This window comes from Nyctereutes procyonoides, unplaced genomic scaffold (genome assembly GCF_905146905.1).
Source record: "Nyctereutes procyonoides isolate TBG_1078 unplaced genomic scaffold, NYPRO_anot_genome, whole genome shotgun sequence".
NCBI classification, from domain to species: domain Eukaryota; kingdom Metazoa; phylum Chordata; class Mammalia; order Carnivora; family Canidae; genus Nyctereutes; species Nyctereutes procyonoides.
In genome coordinates this window covers 28,794,474-28,816,615 of record NW_026575082.1, presented here as the reverse complement: position 1 = coordinate 28,816,615, position 22,142 = coordinate 28,794,474, and the positions used below count along the sequence as shown (strand labels likewise).

Genomic DNA, 22,142 nt, shown 5'->3' with positions numbered 1-22,142 from the left:
AATTTTTAAAAAATAGAAGATAAAATATTTCATTAATAATTTTCTGTATTGATTATAGATTAAAATATTTTTAGTATATTAGGTTAAGTAAAATTTGTCATTAAACTTAATTTAATTTTTTTTTTACTTTTTTTGTTGGTACTAGAAAATCCAAAATTACGTTATGTGGGTCACATATTTTAGTGGACAATTGTATGTTCTAATGAAATTTCTCAAGTTTTAAAACTCATGACTTAACTAACCCCTAATAACACTTTGTATGTCCTCACTAGTCTATGATATTTTACCCTAGTTTCTTAATGGCTAATACCTGCATTTTTGTCTTTTTACTGCTAAGATTATAAAGCCAACCTTTGAGTTGTAAAGGGACAGAATTTTATCCATGCAGTGTAATGTCTAGTTCTTTGCAGCATGCAGGGCCAGAAACAGACAGTAGAGGGCAGTATACTTCCACAAACTGGGAACAACTGGCTGCTTCAGATTATTCAAAGATTTCACCTTGAGGTAATTTTTGTCTGCTATGCAAAAAAATTTCTAAGATAAACACCTAATGTTACAAAATTAATAAGCGTGCAACTATGACATATACAACCAAACTGGATGTAAAAATATACCTGTATGTAGAAAAAGAACTTAAGTCTTACCTTCATGACAACAGGTTTTTCAAAATTATAAACAGAATGGGCCTTCCTTTGAACAAACTTCTGAAATTCTGGACAGAAAACAATACCAACATTAAGACGCTCAAATAAGCAGTGAGGTACAGTCAGAAAGAAACCACCAAAGTCCCATCTCACCGTTATAGACCATTTGAAAATTAAAGGGTTCTTCTTCATAGATGTCATTTAAATGTTTCATTGCAATTATAAGACAGATTTCTAAGACTGAAAGACCTAGAGTAAAAGGAAAACAAATTATGAGTTTTATATTAACTTACTGATTCATAAGATTGAAAGAACTGTCCTCCAAATAGAATGGCAGAGTCAAAGACAATGGTTTTGAGGGATGGCAGGAGATCAAGACCTTCCCCAGGTTCAAATGCGTTTCAATCACTCTAACTTATACAATCTTAAGCAAACTGTTCAAGCTTCCTGCGTTTGTGTAGCTTACAAATAAGAGCAAACTAAGAAGCATAAAGCTTACAGAGATGTTTTAAGGATGAGAGAATATTATCAAGCACTTATCGTGTGTCCCATAATAAACATAAACTGAAACTACCATTATGTACTTCATTTTTAATTTTTTGTTTGAGAGAGAAAGACAGAGAGAGAAGTAAATTCCCCACTGAGCAGAGGGCCCAAAGTGGGGCTCTATTCCAGGACTCTGGGATCATGACCTGAGACGAAGGCATATGCACTGAGCCACCCTGGTGACCCTACAATTATGAACTTTAAATCACATAGCGTCCTTGATTATTCAGAGAAACCCTAAATGTGTAGAAATTATATCTAAAATTTTTTTCCTGGAGAGAAGAAAATTTGTTATATTCTTTAAAGGCATAGTGAACGCTTCAATGCCAATGCTCTTTAGCAGAACTTGATGCAATGTGAATGCCTGCAATACAAGTCTTAGCTGGATATCCAGTGTAGCAAGGGAGGCAGAGTATCAAGTTTCTTTCACTTTGTTTTTTATTTTTAAGATTTTATTTTAAGAATAAAATAAACTCATTTAAGAGTCAGAGAGATCGCAGAGGGAGAGGGAGAGGTTGAGAAGCAGACTCGTTGCCGAACTACTGATGTAGGGCTTGATCCCATGACCCTGAGATCATGATTTGAGTGGAAGGCAGACACCTAACCAACTGAACCACCCAGGCGCCTCAAGTTTCTTTCACTTTAAATGTGGGTGATGATATCTTTTGCAGGGCTGAGTTAAAGGCTCTATGAGTATAAAAGTATTCTGTGTTATAATTAAGTATAGGTTTGAAAGAACTCCATTAACGTAGACTTATAAAAAAAATAATTAAGCAGGTTTCTCACCATGTACAATATTTGCTTTAGAGTCCATGCTGCACAACTGGTTTGCCTCCATCAGATCTGCTGCAGTTATAAATGGGTGTGATGTTGTTACACGATTTAAAGCGAGCATCTAGGGTAATGTGGATCAGAAAAACAGGTTTATTAGGCATTCTGGAGATACTACTGAATTACCAAAAATTTAATTTGGAGTCTATTCTTATGGGAGAGTTAGTATCAATGCTTGGGAAAGGTATTCTCATAGTTGGCTCTATTAAAATATAGTATTTTAATACATATGCTATATAACTCTATAAATGTAAAGCATTAAAAAAAAAGTTCTTGCTGCTATCTCTTCCCACTTATATATTTAATTCACAATTTCTCAAAAGAAAAACATTTAGAAAAGAGTAGGGCAAGAAGAGATCCAAAATGGGTTAAGAACGCTATTAAAAGGTTATTTTGATTTCATGGGGAAAATGGAGCAGGGAAGTACCTTGAGCTCACCTCCTCATGGACACACCAAGGCTGCAATTACATATAAAGCAACTCTGTGAATGCCCTGAAAGTAGCAGCTGAAGATTTTGTTTTTTGTTTTTGTTTGGTTTGGGTTTTTTTTTTTTGCAGCTAAAGATACTTTTAAAAGCCACACTGAGAAGGGTAAAAGAAGCAGAGATGTGGTTGGGGTAGGAACTCAAATACCCAGTGCAATGACCCACAAGCGGGAGGTGTGGAAATCCTTCCTGAGGAGTGAGGGGTTCAAACCCCATATTGGGCACCCTCTGCCTTGGGTATCCGCACAGAAAGATGAGTCTCCATAATGTCTGGCTTTGAAAATCAGTGGGGCTTCATTCTGGCAGAGCCAGAGGATGATAGGAAATGGAGACTCCATTCTTAAAGGGCCCACACACAATTTCAATTGCTCAGAGGCAGCAGTTTGAAAAACGTCTGGGCCACATATGAAGGTATACTAATATAAAGTATACATAATGCTGTAGAGACAGGGATCTATAGGAGCTTTCTTTGGGAATGAAAGTGCTAGCAGTACTATTTTTCTTGTTTTTCTTCAGCGAAGCTAGTTACATGCTTCCAAGAGCCAGTTGTGACACTATCCATCAACCTGGTTAGCACCACTATCCACGCCAGGGCCATCCCCCTGTGGAATTGCACCATCAGAATCACCCACCCAGCGAAGTTCCCCTTCTAAATGAGTCCTACCCAAGGGAAGGGGAGCCAACCCCACCCACTAGCAAGCACACAAGTGTCATGGAGAGATCTCACAATGATCCACATGGGGGCTGCCCAACCCACCTGCCCTCAGCAGCTGCAGCTGGGTCTCTCAGCCACCTGGGCTGGGGCCAGCTCTACACACTTGTGTGCCTGTAGTAGTTGTGGTGAGGCAATGCAGCCATATGGGCCAGGAACCAGCCTTGACGAGTGCTCTCAGCAGCTGTGGCCCAGTGACAAGAGAGAAGTGCAAGTAGCCAACATAAAACAGCCCTGAAGCTCCAGGGTCTAATGACCAGAATGGATTGTACGTATGGGCTCCAGAGAATGACTTCTATATAAGACCACTACTTTTAAGACCAGGAGACACAGCTACCTAATATAAACAAACACAAAGATTCAGATAAAATGAGACAGAAGAGTATGTTCCAAATGAAAAATGATGAAACCTCAGAAAAAGAACTAAATAATAAGAGTTATTTAAGCAATCTACCTGATAAAGATGTCAAAATAATGGTCATAAAGATGATTACCACACTTGGGAAACAAGTGGATGAACTTAGTGAGAACTTCAACAAAGAGCTAAGAAATATAGAAAGGAATCAATCATAGCTGAAGAATATAATAATTTGAAGTGAACAACAGATTAAAAGATGCAGAAGAATGGATGAGCAATCTGAAGACAAGGTAATGGAACCCAAGTTGTACAGCACAGAGGAGGAAAAGGAGTTTAAAATATGAGAATATGTTAAAGGATCACGAAGACAACATCGACCATACAGACATTCACCTCTAGTGGTCCCAGAAGGAGAAGAAGGAGAGTAAGGGGCAGAAAACTTATTTGAAGAGAGACACCTAGGTGGCGCAGAGGCTGAGTGTCTGCCTTTGGTGATCCTGGGATCAAGTCCCATATCGGGCTCCCTGCAAGGAGCCTGCTTCTCCTTCTGCCTTCTCTGCCTCTTTCTCTGTGTATCTCATGAATAAAATCTTAAAAAAAGAAAAGAAAACTTATTTCTTATTTGAAGAAATGATAGCTGAAAACTTCCCTAATCTGGGAAAGGAAACAAGACATCCAGGGCCAGGAAGTACAGAAAGCCCTAAAGAAGAGTAATCCAAGGAGGTCTAATATATAATATTCAAACAATACACATAATATTCAAAGTGTTGAAAGGAAAAAAACTACAAACAATAATATACTACATAGCAAAATTACTATTCAGAATTGGAGAGAAAAAAAGTTTCCAAGATACAGGAATTCATCTTCATTGACCAGCCTTACAAGAAATGGTAAAGGTACTTCTTTAAGCAAAAATGAAAAGGCCCTAAGAGGAAGTAAAAAAAAAATTATAAATGACAAAATTTCACTGGTAAATTGGTTACCCCAATGAGGGGCTTGAACACACAACCCTGAGATTGAGATCTGAGCCAAGATTAAGAGCTGGATGATTAAAAAACTGAGCCACCCAGGCGCCCCTAAAATGCTTTTGAATTTAAGCAACTACCAACTTATAACCACAAACCAAAAACTTAAAACAGATACACAAAAAATAAAGAGAAAGGAATCCAAACATAATACTAAAGAAAATCATATAATCACAAGGGAACAGAGCAAGAGAAGAAGGAACAGAAAAGAACTATAAAAACAACTGAAAACAATGAAAGGGTAGTAAGTGCATACATGCCAATAAGCACTTTTAATGTCAATGGATTAAGTGCACCAATCAAAAGGCATAGCGATGCTGAACAGATTAAAAAAAAAACAAGAACCATCTATATGCTGCCTATACAAGATTCACTTCAGACCTAAGAATACACACACACTGAAAGTGTAGGGACAGAAAAAGATATTCCATGCAAATAGATAAAAACATACAAACAAAAGGCCAGGATAGAGATGCTTGTATCAAACAAAACAGACCTAAAAAAAAAAAACAAAGACTGTGCTAAGACACAAAGAACAACATCATGTAATGATAAAGGGATCAATCCAGTAAGAGAATATAACTGTAAATATATATGCACTCAACACCGAAGCATCTGAACATATAAAGCAAATATTAACAGACACAAAGGGAGAAACTGAATGTAATACTATAATTTTATATGTTAATTATAATTTAACACCTCACTTACATCAATGCACAGATCTAGTCAGAAAATCAATTAAGGAAACACTGGCCTTAAAAACACACTAGCCAGGGTGGCTCAGTGGCTGAGCATCTGCCTTTGGCTCAGGGCGTGATCCCAGAGGACCAAGTCCCACACTGGGCTCCCTGTGATGAACCTGCCTCTCTGTGTCTTTCACGAACAAATAAATAAAATCTAAAAACAACAACAAAAAATACATTAGCCAGATGGATTCAGCAGATACATACAGATCATTCCATCCAAAACCAGCACAAAACACCAAACATGTTCTTTTTAAGTGCACGTCGAACATTCTCCAGGACAAGTTACGTTAGGCCAGAAAACAAGTCTCAATAAATTTAATAAGACTGAAATCATATCAAGCATCTTTTCCGAGCACAATGGTATGAAACAGGAAATCAATCACAAGAAAAAAAACCTAGAAAAACCACAAACTTGTGGAAACCAAATAACATACTACTAAACAACCAATGAGTCAAGAAAGAAATCAGAGATAACAGAAAAATACATGGAGACAAATGAGAAGGGAAACAGTGTTCCAAAATCTTTGGGCCAGAGCAAAAGCAGTCTGAGGAGGAAGTTGATATGACTGAAACAGGCCGACCTAAAGAAACAAGAGAAACCTCAATGAAAGAATCTAATGTGACATTTAAAAGAAGTAGAAAAAGAAGAACAAAGCCTAAAGCCAGAACAAGGGAGGAATACAGATCAGAATGAAAACAAGTAAGAAAATTTTTAAAAATCCAGAAAAAACATCAATGAAATTAAGAGCTGGCTGTTTGAAAAGACAAACATAATTGATAAACCTTTAGAAAGATTCATCAAGAATAAAGAGGACTCAAAATCAGAAATAAATGAGAAGTTACAACTGACACCACAGAAATTAATGGATTTTAAGAGACTACCTTGAAAATTTATACACCAACAAAATGTACAACCTAGAAGAAATGGATAAATTCCTAGAAACACACAATCTTCTAAGATTGAATCAGGAAGAAACAGAAAATCTGAACTACTAGTAACAAAATCAAAAAAGTAATTTAAAAACTTCTCTGGGGCACCTGGGTGGTGGTAGTAGATTAAGCACCCAACTATTGGTTTCTGCTCAGGTTGTGATCTTAGGGTCAGGAGATCCAGCCCTATGTCGGGCTTTCCACTCAGTGTGGAGTTGGCTTGAGATTCTCTCTTCTTCACCCTCTGTCCCTTCAGCTCATGCTCTCTCTAAAATAAATCCTTAAAAAATGATAACAACTCCCAAGAAATAAAATTTTAGGACCAGATAGGTTCACAGGTGAATTCTCCCAAATATTCAGAGTTAATACCCATACTTCTCAAACTACTCCAAAAAACTGAAGAGGGAAGAATGACTATGAGGCCAGCATTAGACTGATACCAAAACCACACCAAGACACTACAGAAACAGAGTATTACAGGCCAATATTCCTAATGAACACAGATGCAAAGATCCTCAACAAAATATTAGCAAACTGAAAACAATATATTAAAAGGATCATTCATCATGATCAAGTGGGATTTATTCCAGGGATCCAATGCTGGCTCAATATTCACAAATCAATCAATATGATGCACCATATTAACAAAATGGAAGCATAAAAATCATACAATTGGCAAAAGAGATGCAGAAAAGCTTGGCAAAATTCAATATCCATTCAGGATAAAAGCACTTAACAAAGTTATATAGAAGGAACATACCTCAATACAGTAAAGGCCATGTGTGAAAATCCATAACCAGGATCATACTCAAAAGGTAAAAAGCTGAAAGCTTTTCCTTTAAGGTCAGGAACAAGACAAGGATGCAGACTCTCAAACTTTTATTATTAAACATGGTACTTGGGACCCCTGGGTGGTTCAGCGGTTGAGCGTCTGTCTGCCTTTGGCTCAGGGCATGATCTCGGGTCTGGGGATTGAGTTCCACATCAGGGTCCCTGTGAGGAGCCTGCTTCTCTCTCTGCCTATGTCTCTGCCTCTCTCTCTCTCATGAATAAATAAATAAATATAAAATAAAATAAAATAAATAAAATAAAATAAACATGGTACTGGAAGTCTTAACTGCAGCAATCAGACAAGAAATAAAAGGCATCCAAATTGCTTAAGAAAAATGTGAAACTGTCACTACTTGCAGATGATATAATACTAGGGCAGGAAATTCTAAAGACTTCACCAAGAAACCATTAGAACCAACACAAAACTTCAGTAAAATCGCAGGATAAAATATTAATATGCAGAAACCTGCTGTGTTTCTGTACACTAACAAACTAGCAGAAAGAGAAATTAAGAAAACAATCCCATTTACAACTGCATCAAAAAGAACAAAATATCTAGAAAGACATTTAACTAACCAATGAGGTAAAAAACCCGTCCTCTAAAACCTGTTAAGACACTGATTAAAGAAACTGAGAATGACACAAATAAATGGAAAAATATACCGTGCTCATGGACTGAAGAACTAACATTGTTAATGTTTGTTCTACCCTAAGCAATCTACAGCTTCAATGCAATCTCTATCAAAATACCAGTAACGGTTTTCACAGAACTAGAAGAAATAATCCTAAACTTTGTATGAAACCACAAAGGACCCTGGAATAGCCAGTGATCTTCAGAAAGAACAAACCTGGAAGTATCACACTCCCAGATTTCAAACTATACTACAAAGCTATAGTAATCAATCCAGTATGCTACTGTCATGGAAACAGACCCATAGATCAACGGAACTGAATAGTTAAATAAAAAAATAAAGTCACAGGTTTATTGTTAATTAATCTATTTGACAAAAAGGCAAAAATATAGAATGAGGAAAAGATAGTCTCTTTAATAAATAGTATTGGAAAATTGGACAGTGACATTCAACAGAATGAAACTGGACCACTTTCTTACATCAAATGGATTAAAGACCTAAATACAAGGCCTGAAACCATAAAACTCTTTAAAAAATACTCTTGTCAGTAAACTCTTGGATATCTGTCTCAGCATATTTTTTTATAACTGCCTTTATGTGAGGACAACAAAAAAAAAAAAGCAAGTGAGACTATATAAAACTAAAATACTTCGCACAGTAAAGGGAACCATCAACAAACCAAAAAGTCAATCTCATTACTTCTCCCATATTTGTAAATATATTTGATTAGGAGGTTAGTATCCAAAATACATAAAGAACTCATAGAACTCAACACCAGAACCCAAACGATTGGATTAAAAAGCGGGCAAGGAGCTGAACGACACTTCCAAAGACATAATACAGATGGCCAACAGACACATGAAAAAATGCTCAACCTCACTAATCATCAGAATAAGACAAATCGAAATCACAATGAGAGATTACCTCATACCTATCCGAATGCTAGTATCAAAAAGATAAGAACAAGTGTTACGGAGGATATGGAGAAAAAGGAACCCTCCTGCTGTTAGGGGGAATATAAATTGGTACAGTCAGTATGGAAAATAGTATGTAGATTACTCAAAAATTAAATGGAACTACTGTACAATCCAGCAACTGCATTTGTAAGTATTTATGCATAGAAAAAACAGATGTATGCATATGTATATATTCTTAGACAACACAGACTAATTTCTAAATTTTATATAAATATATTGTACCTCTGTAACTTTCTTCACTGAACATCTATTCTGAGAACTTATGCATGTTGAGGTATCACTTCCAGCTCATTCATTTTGTTCTGTTATTACATTCCTTCATGTATACTCAATTTATTCTTTCCCTTGACAGCTGTCATTTTTTTTTTGCAATTATAAACAGCATTGCTCTAAATAATCTTGTATATGCTGTCTTGTGCATCTGAGTTTCTCTAAAAATCTAATTTGCAAAATTGCTTCAAAGTACCTGGACATATTTATACCAGCAGCCACAAATTTTAGTAGTCACAGACATTTACTATACCATTAGAAACAAATATATTTCTGTATACTAACAATGAACATATTGAAAACAATTAAAAACAAGATGTCATTTAAATATATTTACAAAGTATCATTTCCAAAAAATAATTAAATACTTAGGTATACATTTACTGCATAAAAACTCTTTGTGGTAAAAATTATAAAATGATTAAACAAATCAAAGAAAAACTAAATAAAAGGAGAAATGTACCATATTCCAGATTGGAAGATTCAACATAGTAATCATGGTAATTCTCCCAAAATTTATCTGTAAATTCAATCCAATTCCCATCAAAATGTAATTACCTGGTGAAATAAAATAAGTAGCAAAAATAAAATGGATACAAACCAATAGCATGTGTAATGACCGTAGGTTTTTGCTAACATTGAAATGCTTTTGTAGTACTTCTCGCACACTTCTATCTTCCATGAGACACTAGAGAGAGAAAAAAAACAAACAAACAAAAGATAAGGAAGAAGGCAGTTTAAAACCTAACTATAATGTGCCTCACTGGTTGGTGTACCTCATTAACTCTGATTATTTATTGATTATTAAATAGGTGTTGGTTTTATTTGCAGGATACAAAAATCAAAATGAAATTTCTAGTCTATTAATTTTCTTCTTAACCCTTTATGTTAATTAAATATACACAAAAATTAAACATAATACCTATCCCGAACTTTCTGGTATAAAAAGGGAAACTATACAGTCATACCAGGGGGATGATCAAAACTCAGCACAAAACACAACAGAGTAAGAATTACCATATTTGGGGAAAAAAGGCAAAGCAATACAAAGAATGCTTAAACCATATGAGTCAATAAGCTAAAAAGAAAGCATTATAGGGAAGAACATGAGCAATACAGAGAGATTGTGGCATACTCACAGAAGATGATTAGTCATGTAACCCTGAGTTTCAGTTATTGGCAAAGTGATTTCATGGTAAGACATGGACAGAAAAACCTAATTGTAGGCCACTGCAACTATCCATATTAGAGACAAAAGGGGTCTGAATTAATAGTGTAAGTAGAGAATTAAGACATTTATAGAAGACATGGTCTGATGGAAAGTCAAATAGTGACTTGTGGAAAAGCAAAGGCTTAAGAGGGAAGAAAAAAATCATAAATGATATTTTGGGGACAGAATATCCTAAAAAGAATGAAGATGTGGTCAAGAAGTGAAACTTGATTATTAATATTTAAGAAGTAAATGGAAAAAGAAGAGCAAAGAGACTGAGAAAGATATTGAAGACTGGAAGAGAATCTAAGAGAGAGCAATTAAACCAAGGGGAAGGAAGTAGTGATCAACAATGTAAATAGTGCAAACTAAAATATATTTTGAGAAGCTAATCGCTTTGGAAATTTGGAGATCAATAAGGCTCTGGAAAAGGCTGTTATCTAAACAGCCAAGTGACCGCAATGAATTAGAATTAATGAAAAGGTACATTTAGCATTAAACAAAAAGTCAGAAGTAAGGAAAGGAAATTAACAGCTGGCAGAGCCAAAAATAGCCTGGGGAAGACTGACATAAATTCTCAAAAATCATCTGCAAGGAATAAGGATTCTTTTTCTTAAACAAAAACCCATAAAACCTTATTTTCTAGAGATGAAACTGGTTTGCCTCTACTTCTACTGCAAGAAGATCCAAATTCAGGAATAAATTCTAGTATAATGGAATAAAGTTTTATGCCCTCAGTGAATACATTATCCCATTATCCTAGCTGAAGTCCCCATTCCTTTGTCTCTTTGACTTTCACTATTCTCTTTGACTTTAACAGCATTTGTTTGCTATTACTATACATATCTTTTTATCATAAACAGGATCAAGTACCCTTTGAAAGTAGAGTAGACGAACATAAAATAATAAAGTAAAGTAATACACATAAACTTTTGGCAATTAACTGTAGTGCTGTTGAAAATATTAAAAAAATCACCTGGGATAAAAATATTGATAAAAGAAATTTTCTCTGTAAGAATTCAGTTATTTTTAAGAATAGCTGGTTAACTGCTTTTCTTCCACATGATGCTTTAAAGGGTTAACCTATACTCTTTCTTCTTATATAGAGGTCTGAATCCAACTCCCCATCTTTCTGAAAGCTATCACCTTGTTTCCTTAATTACTTAATACGCTTTTTTAAAAAAAAGTCTAGATCTATATGTGAGCCATTAAAACAATCTCTTATTACACTTTCACCTTGATTCAAACACTAAAAACTACCTGGAGATAAGGCTATTATTAAAAAAAAAAAGCACTCTTTGGATGTCTATTTTATTTAACTATGATAGTCACTGAAGATATAAGATCTTGGGTTTTGAAACACGACTGATTTTATTTCTCTGGATTGAAAACTCCTTTATAGGAGTTTGCTCAGGAAATGATGCAAGGGAAATAAAGATGGAGAATGGCTGATGTCACCCCTTACAGGAACATGGAAACAAAGCAGACCTCTCCTGTTATTCAAGGAAGCTGAAACATTAACTTTTCACTAATGGAACACATGAATAGCAGTTGCAGAAGCCAAGTTCTTATTCCGATTGTACAGTTTGCTTGGATGGTGCCCTCTTCACAGGTAGATCGTAAGCAGAATGTAACACAGTTTACTGGTAACTCAAAACTCAGGATGCTGTCCAGGGATAACTTAGTGGCAGCATAATAGGTACTAAACCTCCTAGTCAGTTTCTGCTGAATCTTCTCACCTACTGCTAACAGGAAGGTTATGACAGAAGGTAAACATTCCTGGAACTGAGCTATAGTACTTTGGGAGGGAATTTCCTTTGAGAAGAATTAGATACCATCTTTTAAAATGCTCCTTCATACAGGGATTTCTCTGCAATGCTGTGATGGTATTTACTCTGCCTAACTTATTTGACTCATCCGGGGTAGGTAGGGCTACAACATTCAAGTTAGGCAGGATTCAACCCTATATCCTGAAGTTATTTCTTGGATGAGATTCCATAGGTGAGATTTGTTATCTATACTATTGTTTTTGTTTTAATCTGGGTATCAAAAAAAAAAAAAAAACTTGCTGGGTAGTCAGTACTCAGAGAAAGGATAGCTCCCTCAGCGCAACCCCACTTTTCCTGGACAGGGCCTCTGGCCATGGTGCTGACAAATATTTCAAGTGAAGTTCATCATTAGCATACCAAAGGGAAGTGGCAAATGAGGATAAGGATAAAGGGAACAAAGTATTAGAACTAAGAGACACAAACTTCAGTGATACCAGTTCTACATTATAAAAGAACTGCAAGATTGTTAAACACCCAAAACCAAAAGGATAGTGCTCACATTCACTTCTACCATCTGCCCCTAAATTCAGTGATATTAGGATCAGTAATGATCCTAAGGGTTAACCACACTCCTGCCACATGGTTACCATTTTCCGAGCCATCTAGAATTATGCTTCAGGAGTAATTCCTTTCATCTAATTAACACTTCTATATACCTACTCAGATGCACAAAATGGAAGAGGCTGGGAAGGATACAAAGACAGGTGTCAGCACTGTACAACCTGGGCTGTCATCTTAGGAAAGAAAGGAAGCAGGGACAGGAATAAAAGTCCTGGCAAAGCAAAGACCATGAAAGATTGCATTTGAATCTCTAAAGCAGAAACACATACTGTCAGAAAAACATACTGTCCTAACAATATCATCAGTTCAGAAACTGTGGGTGAAAGCCTGTGAGTGAGGCACAGAAAAGTGGATTCAGAGGCCAAAGATCCAGAGCTCTGTCCCACTCTGGATCTAAGTAAGGAAAGGGACAATGTGGGAGTACCAAATATAAAGAGTTCCTAAAGACTATAATCTTAATAATAAGATAGAGTATCAGAAAGACTTCCTGGGACTGACAAATACCTGAGTCTCAGCAAGATTAATTTGTGGAGAAGGGAGAAGGAAAAACCACACCTAAGGACAGCATAGAACAATATCTGAATTTTAAGGATAGAATCAACCATTTTTACATATAATTCTGTAGAGTACCACTAGAAAAAAATACAGAATTGTCAATCAGATCAAATGGAAAAGGTAAAACAAAGACTAATATGCAAAATTTGAACTCTTTATGTAAAAGCACCTTTAGTATGAAATGCTATAAACCAAATAATTACTCTGTAGTAAAAGGAGGTAAAATGGGCATGGATATACGGGAAACCTGTACCTTCAACCAATGTATTCTTACGTACTGACGAAATTTTATTTGGTGAACTTTTAGTAATCTCTACACCGAATGTGAGGCTTGAACCCACAACCCCAAGATCAAGAGTTGCATGCTCTTCCAAGTGAGCCAGCCAGATCTTCCCTTGTTCAGTGAACTTTTAATTTAAAAAAAGCAAAGTCCCCAAATTAACAATTTAAAAAAGGGAAAGTGCCCAAATTAACAGTGCTTAGATGAGAAGACTGTATTTTATAATCAAAGCAAGAATCAAGTTTCAGTAATGCAAGATAAGTACATTTTGGAGATCGAATAATTAACACTAAAAATGTGACTATGGTTAACAATAGTGTCATATACTTGAAATTTGCTAGAATAAGATAGCTCATAAGAATTCTCACCTCCTCCCATAAGAAAGAAAGAAAAGAAAAGAAAAAAGAAAGAAAGAAAGAAAGAAAGAAAGAAAGAAAGAAAGAAAGAAAGAAAGAAAGAAAATAGTAACTACTAAGGGTGATGGATGTTTTGAATAGTTTCACTGTGGTATTTCATGATGTATACGTGTATCAAATCAAGTTGTACAGATGAAACATATATAATTTTTGTCACTTATAGCTCAACAAAGCTGATAAACAAAACTGTTTAAGAACAAAACAAATGCAAAGGTCCCACTTTTAATTTGATATTGATATTTAGGGTTAAAAATCATGACTGCTTTTTGAATCAGTATTCGTATATCCTTTGGGTAAATACACAGTAGAGTAATGCAGCTGCTGGATCATAGGGTATTTCTGTTTTTGAGTAACTTCCATACTGTTCTCCACAGTGGCTGTACCAGTTTCAATTCCCACCATCAGTGTAAGAGGGTTCCCCTATCTCCACACCCTCATCAACATCTATTGTTTGCTGTGTTAATTTTAGCCATCCTGACAGGTGTGATGTGACATCTCACTGTAGTTTAGATTTGTCTTTCCCTGATGATGAGTGACATTGACCATCTTTTCATGTATCCATTAGCCATCTGTAGGTCTTCTTTGGAAAAATGTCTGTTCATGTCTTCTGCCCATTTCTTGACTGTATTATTTGTTTCTTAGGTGTTGAGTTCAATAAGTGGCTTTATATATTTATATACTAACCCTTTATCAGATAGGTCATTTGCAAATATCTTTTCCCATTCCGAAGGTTGCCTTTTAGTTTTGTTGACCGTTTCCGTATCTGTGCAGAAGCTTTTTATCTTGATGAAGTCCCAAAAATTCATTTCTGCTTGTGTTTCCCTTGCCTCAGGAGATAGATCTAATAAAAAGTGGCTATGGCCAAGGTCAAAGAGGTTGCTGCCTGTGTTCTCCTCTAGGATTTTGATGGTTTCATGTCTCACATTTAGGTCTTTTATCCATTTTGAATTTAGTTTTGTGTATGACTGTTTATACTCACATTACTAACAACAGCCAAATTATGGAAAGAACCCAAATGTCTATCAATAGATAAATGGATAAAGAAGTTATGGTGTATACATACAATATTACCTAAGACAAAAAAAAGAATGAAATGTTGCCATTTGCAATGCCATGGATGAAACTACAGAGTATTATGGTAAGGGAAATAGTCAGAGAAAGACATATACTATGTGATTTCATCCATGTGGAATTTAAACAAAACAGAGGGCCACAGGGGGTAAAAAGAGAGACAAACACAGGAAAGACTTGAACTCACTCTCATGACATGAGATCATGACATAAACCATAACCAAGAGTTGGACACTTTACTGAGTTACCCAGGTGCCCTCAGACTCTTAACTACAGAGTACAAACTGAGGGTACTGGACAGTAGGTGCACAGGGGCTGGATTACATGGTTGATGGGTATTAAGGAAGGGACCTCCTGTGATAAAGACTGCATGTTATACGTTAGTGATGAATTGCTGGATACTGCACCCAAAACTAGTATTTCACGGTAGATAAACTAACTGAAGTTAATTAATTTACAGATTTATTTTTATTTATTCGATAAACTAACTGAAGTTAATTAATTTACAGATTTATTTTTATTTATTCGATAAACTAAATGAAGTTAATTAATTTACAGATTTATTTTTATTTATTCATGAGAGACAAAGATAGAGAGGCAGAGACATAGGCAGAGGGAGAAGCAGGCTCCATCCAGGGAGCCTAATATGGGACTCAATCCTAGGACCCTGGGATCATGACCTGAGCAATCCAAAGGCTCAACCACTAAGCCACCCAGGTGCCCCACTAACTGAAATTTAAATAAAAACTTAATAAAACTACAAAAAAATAATAAAATAATTATTACTTTGACATAAAACAATGTATTTTTTTAGAGCTAGTTAATATACACTTTTCAACTTTAATTATCCAAAGATCTAATCATCTTCATCAGTATTTCATATCATAGACCAGTTTACCCCAATTCTTTTAAGACCAAGGACTCTACATTATTTTCTACTTTCAGAAGACCCGTATTTTTGAAAGATCCTACCATGTGGGATTTATTCAGCAACACTGTTTTTTAATTTTGTTATTAAACACACTCCCACACATACACTCTCTCCCTTCTTTCTGCCAACTGAAAATTCCTGTCAGCATATCATAAACTGATGCTAGTATGCAGAGTTGATATGAATGGCCCATGTAAGTTAGGCTATCCAATTCAAGTGTAGATAAATTTACAGAGCCCAAAAGGTTTAGTAAACCTTTAAATCAGCATGTGATCGTGCCTGGATAGCTAAGACCCTGAGGGCTCCAGGGACTACAAGATGAGATTCACCAATACAGACAATATAACCAGAGGTGCCAAGCCTGGCTTAATAGACCCAATGAGATAAAAACTGAAATTGTACAAGAATTGGGGGGGGGGGGGATCCATACTGGACAGTTAGATATAAACCACTAAGCTAATATATGGATAAACTTGTAATTCATGAAAATAAAACTTTCATAGCACTAAATATTAACAATCTTCACAATTTAACAATTTTTTCTGTATCAAACAATATTAATAATTTAGATTATTTAGAATAATCTAAGATACAAGCCAGATAGAAATAAAAATCTCATTAAAGTTCTTTTGAGACGGAACACTGAGTGGCTCAGTGGTTGAGCATGTGCCTTAGGTTCAGGGCATGATCCCAGGGTCCTGGGATCAAGTTCCATATCCCACGGGGAGCCTGCTTCTCCTTCTGCCTATGTCTCTGCTTCTCTCTGTGTATCTCTCATGAATAATAAAATCTTAAAAAATAATAAAGCCCTTTTTTTTTTTTAAGATTTTATTTATTTATTCATGAGACTACACAGAGAGGAGAGAGAGGCAGGGACACAGGCAGAGGGAGAAGCAGGCTCCATGCAGGGAGCCCGATGTGGAACTCGATCCCGGGTCTCCAGGATCAGGCCCTGGGCTGAAGGCGGTGTTAAACCGCTGAGGCAAACAGGCTGCCCAATAAAGCTCTTTTGAGAGAGAAATTAGCATATGACATTTCAAATATCCTTTAAAAGAAAATAACACAAAAAAGTGTATAATTTGTATTAATGCAGTTTTATGCTACAATAATATTACAAACTGTGCTAATTTCCAGACTTGTTTAAACTTGTAGGTTTCAATGGTATATATAAGTAAGGCACAAAAATTATTTAAACATTATTGCCTCTGTTCCAAGTTACCTGAACATTCTCATTCCACTTCTCAGAGAAGAGCTTGTCTGGAAATTCTGCAGGTAGAGATAATTGTTCTTTAAATATTTTAAGATACTGTGGAAAGCCAAATGAATTCATTAAATGTATCTGCCGGTGAGAAAATCGTGACTTCACTCTTTTTTCTAAGAGTTCCAAAATATCCTTAAAAACAAACAAAAATCCATATTAGCTACACGTTAAAAAAAAAAAAAACACCAATATTAGAGGCGTACATATTTGAACTATCACTTTAAGTAACGATGCTTATCCTATAATACACAATTAAGCATTAAAAAGAACAAAAAACAAAAATGTATGCAAGCCTCCAAAAACTCGAATCATTCCTTTGACTTCCTTAGTTATGCAAGCCACTTTTAATAATCCCCTTCTAAGCATCTGTGGGCATGGTGATGTCATGCCTTTTTCCTACTATGCTATTCTCAGCTAATCTTCAGCATTCCAAGACCAACAATAGCTGCACAAAAAATTGTAACTAGTATTGAATACTTCTCTGCTACAGTAACACCAAGACTTTAAATAAGGAATTTCATACATTCTATGAAGAATTCAGATTTTAAAAAGGGCAAAATGCAGTAGACTTATTATATTCCTGAAAATTTAAATATCTTCATTGTTTTATGTAACAAAGACTCAAGAAGTAGCATACATAACGGAGAAAAATTCAGTTCTACACAAAACTACCTATAAATTCAAGCTGAAATAAACTATATGAGAGGAAACTTGCAGGAACACAGCATGACAGTGAGAAGTTATTCTCTCTCTTGGCTTTTTTACAGTGATATTTAGAAACTGCTTGCATTTGTGCTGTTTTTCCTTAAGAAGTTAGGAATCAAGTTTAGTATCAATTTTCTAAGGAAAAAAAAAAGCTGTGGTGAGGCCCTAAATTATCGATTTTAAAATCTACCCAGATGATTTTCATAATAGCTAGGTATCAAATAGGGGAAAGAATTCAAATGATCAAAATGGGATCATGGTTAGTCCAGATAAGATGACAGGCAAGATTAACAGCTTGGAGTTGGTAGGGAGAAAGTGAATGAAAAACCTGGAATTTTTTTTGGTTAAAAATATAGTGCCAGCATAATTAAAAGAGAAGACATTATGTATAGAGATAGCAATATTATAAATTTGCTATTAAGGAGCAGCTCTAGATCATCCATATAGGTAGGAAGTTGAAAGGCAGTGGAAACAACACTCTATGCAAGCAATAATTAAGAGCTTTAACTTGGGAGGAGAAAGGAAGAGGTGGAAGTGAAAGACATCAGAGTGGTGGACAGTGAGGACAGAAGTTGGCAATGTGGGAATAAAGGGAATAGTAAAAAAACAAAACAAAACAAAACAAAACCAAAAAAACCTACTTCCAGAGAGAAGAGGTTGTTTGCTAACAGAGTCACTAATCCATCTATCCTTTTGCTTTTCTCCTATAAACATAGACATATAGACAGACTTAATTGCACAGTTGGGAGAATCATACATTTAGACTTTTTAAAGGCTTATCATGACACTGCTAAAGAACAACAGATTCTTTATTTGGTCCTTCAATGGGTCAGTAACATTTGCCAGTGCTACTTCCACCCAAGGAAGATTTTTTTTTTTTTTTTAAAGCAAGAAAGGAGATGCTTCCTTAACTCCTGCAGTGTGACTGATGTTTTGGCAAGGAGGAATAAAGATCTGTGAAGAACCAGACAGATGTTCTGTGAGGAAGGCTTACTATGAAGGCATATATCATAAACTCTAGAGCACTGGGGAAAACACAACAGAGAAAGACGCTCCACAGAAAAACAACACTGGAAGGAGAACTATTGAAAGATGACTTAGTAAAAAAAAAAAAAAAAAAAAAAAAAAAAAAAAAAAAAGACTTAGTAAAGCATTTCACTTTTCTAAAAAACAAAGAGCTGTAGGAAAGGTAGGAAAGGAAAAGAAGTAAATGGGCCTGACCACAGATCTGCTAAGAATGAAAGAGGGAAAGGAAGAATGAAAACAACAGATTCATGGCAGCCACAGTATAAGAAGAGAGATGATTCTTATAAACCAGTTTTACCTGAATTCAGGGAGAAAGTTTATAATGTAAAAGAAGATAACCAACAACAACAAAAAAGGCCTGTGTAGTCATCCCAAGTATGTTAGGTTCAACATGTAGAAAAGTCTTCATAAAGTAATGTGATAGTGACATTGAGACTATGGCTAAAAATCATTCTAAAATCATCTTTAAGAAGCAAAAAAGGCACTATCTACTGTGACAGCTTGATAGAAGTAATCCCTTTCATTTCTGGAAATGTATACCACAAAGATGGGACAGTATCATTTTCTACTCAAGTCTAAGCACTGTCAAAATACAGAATCCTAAGTATAAACTATTAGAGATTTTAATAAAATGGTGCAATTATTTAATTTTCTCTTTACCTGCTAATGTAGAAATTATACTAGCATAATCTGACTTCATATTTTTTATTCAGTGATTCCACTAGAGGGAGGGAGAAAGGTATAAGTTTATGAGTATGTGTGATAAATGTCTTCTTGTTTTCTTCAATCTGAGTTGAAAAGTAGGATAAATGAACCAGGCCCTAGTGAAACACATTTGAAAAAATGCTTGATATAATGACCTACATAAGTGACTATGTCAGTAATTAAGGTTTAATTTTCTAAATATGATAATCAATTTTTTAATAGAAAGAAAAACTTACCAATCTACATGTAAGACCAATAACTGCTAGTGGAGTCTGTGCAGACTGAGAAATGTCAAAAAGATTATAGAGGAGCGTTTGGTTTTTATGATGAGTAAAAAGATCAAATTCATCTAATATGAAGATCACTGGGCAGCTACTCGACCGGTCACCTAAGATAAAATAAGAGTTTTATATATTAACAGGCAATTGTATCAACCTTTCTTAAATTTCCAAATTATTTACTACACTTTAGGTGTTAAAACTCTATTCAACAAACATATATTGAAAACCTATTTTGGGAAGGATACTTAGCAAAGCCTATACATTTATTTAACAACAACAAAAAATTATTCACAAGAAAAGACATCCCTATTGCCCTCAATTAGTTCACAGTCTAATTATGAGACTCTAGTCATTTACTGATGAAAATTAAGAACATTACCTAAGTGACTAGACTATTGTTTTTAAAACTGTGTAAATATAATCTTCTAACATCAGAAAACTGACAGGGATCTCTTAACACCTACATAGACCAAAATACTTTGGGATTAATAATAAAGGGAGTCCCACCAACTTATGAACAAAACTTTTGCTTCAAAGCAGATTTGTTTAGTTAGTAGAAATGCAAAGTGTATCTTCCCAAATATTTGTAACTTTACAAGTAACTGTTAAACCATGAAATTCAACCAAAGCCACTTTTAACTCTTTCAAACCACAGGTTTTGTGAGCCACCACCACCACAATTTTAGTATTTCAACAGAGGAAAAGTTCAATATGAGTCTGTGGGATTTCATTTTTCGCATTACAATGAGGGAAACTACTTTAGCAGAAGAATCACTATTATCATAAGGTTTATGGCTTTATATTTACACAAACAAGTGAAAAGAAAATCTGATATGGGGACAATGAACAGATAACAAAACATATACTGTAACCTAAAGGGCATTAAAATCACAAGGACTACTCAAAGAGTGTATAAACAAATCTGTATAATATAGAAATGTAGTATTTGATAAAATACACCATTAAAATCAACGGGGAAAAGTAGTGTAAGCAAGATTAGCTCTTATTAACACCTTATCAAAATAATTCGTGTCAAATTACAAAATATATGTATTATATGAAAATAGAAACGAACACCTTCAAACTCGAGGGATAAATACTGACTACATAAAAAATTTAAAATTTCTTCTCAGCACAAAAGTCCGAACCAAGGTAAGAGAAAAATGAGTGCATGAATTCTAAGTGAGTATGCGATAAACACCACCAAAATAAGGCAAAGAACCAACAAGAAAATACATAAACCAGGAAATATCAGTGTCCAATAATAATATGAAGTGATGGGCATCATCAACAACACAATTATGCATATCAAACTATGAGATGTATTTTTTCTCAGGCAGACATGAAAATTAATAACTGTAAAAGTTGTAAAGGAAAAGGTACTCTTAAATATGTTTAGATTTGAAATGGAACTTCAAGGGTAATCTGGTTATAGTTTTACTTTCTTTTTTTCTCTTTCCTTTTCCTTCTAAAGATTTGTTTGAGAGAGACAGAGAAAAAGAGACAGTAGGAGCAGGGGGAGAGTAAAGGGAGTGGGGAAAGGAGGAGGAGAAGCAGACTTTCCCGAGCAGGGAGCCGGCTGAAGCGCTCAATCCCAAGACACTGGGATCATGACCTGAGCTGAAGGCAGACACTTAAGCAAGTGAGCCACCCAGGCCCCTATAATTATTCTTTTAAATATGGTAGTGTTTAATCCAGAACTCTACTCATTAAATTTACCCTAGGAAATATCTAAAAGATCATCTAAGCATCTCTTCCTAATTATATAAAGTTAGAAATCAAAGTTCATAACTGGTGATTAATAATTTATTATTTATTACATTTTTAAGTATAGGTAATTTATTAAACAATATATGAGAACCATAAAAATGATGCTATAACTCACTATTTACTGACATGGTGAGAAACTCACAACATATTGCTTAGTGAAAAGATACACATTATACAAAATGGGAACTTATTTTATTCTTAAAAAAAATTAGATCCATCTGTATCATTGAGAAATTGCAGGTAAATAAAGATATGAAACCAAATGTTAATTGGGATAATCACAGGGTGCCTCAGTGGTTCAGTCAGTTAAGGGTCCCAACTCTTGATCTCAGCTCAAGTCTTGATCGCAAGAGTCATCAGTTCAAGCCCCAAACTGGGCTCCATGCTGAGCATGGAGACTACTTTAAAAATAATAATAACTGGGATAATAACTCTAGCAGTCGAGGGATTACAGTGATCATTGTATTATGGCTTTTCACTTTTTTTTTTTGGAAAAATATGTATCACTTTTATAATCAGGGGAAAATAAAGCTAAAAGATACCTTTGATGA

The 22,142-nt window shown here is 35.1% G+C and overlaps 1 protein-coding gene across 3 annotated transcripts in view; it reads right to left on the bottom strand.

Moving 5' to 3' along the window:
- LOC129514450 (origin recognition complex subunit 4) overlaps nt 1–22,142 on the bottom strand; it is an 85,270-nt gene that overhangs the window by 2,708 nt on the left and 60,420 nt on the right. For all 3 annotated transcript variants that reach the window (XM_055333031.1, XM_055333033.1, XM_055333032.1), the window contains exons 8-13: nt 19,777–19,928; nt 17,063–17,236; nt 9,592–9,678; nt 1,977–2,085; nt 798–893; nt 645–712 (exon numbers count right to left, since the gene is read on the bottom strand). In XM_055333031.1, coding sequence (XP_055189006.1) covers nt 645–712; nt 798–893; nt 1,977–2,085; nt 9,592–9,678; nt 17,063–17,236; nt 19,777–19,928 — 686 coding nt within the window. The remainder of the gene's footprint in view (nt 1–644; nt 713–797; nt 894–1,976; nt 2,086–9,591; nt 9,679–17,062; nt 17,237–19,776; nt 19,929–22,142) is intronic.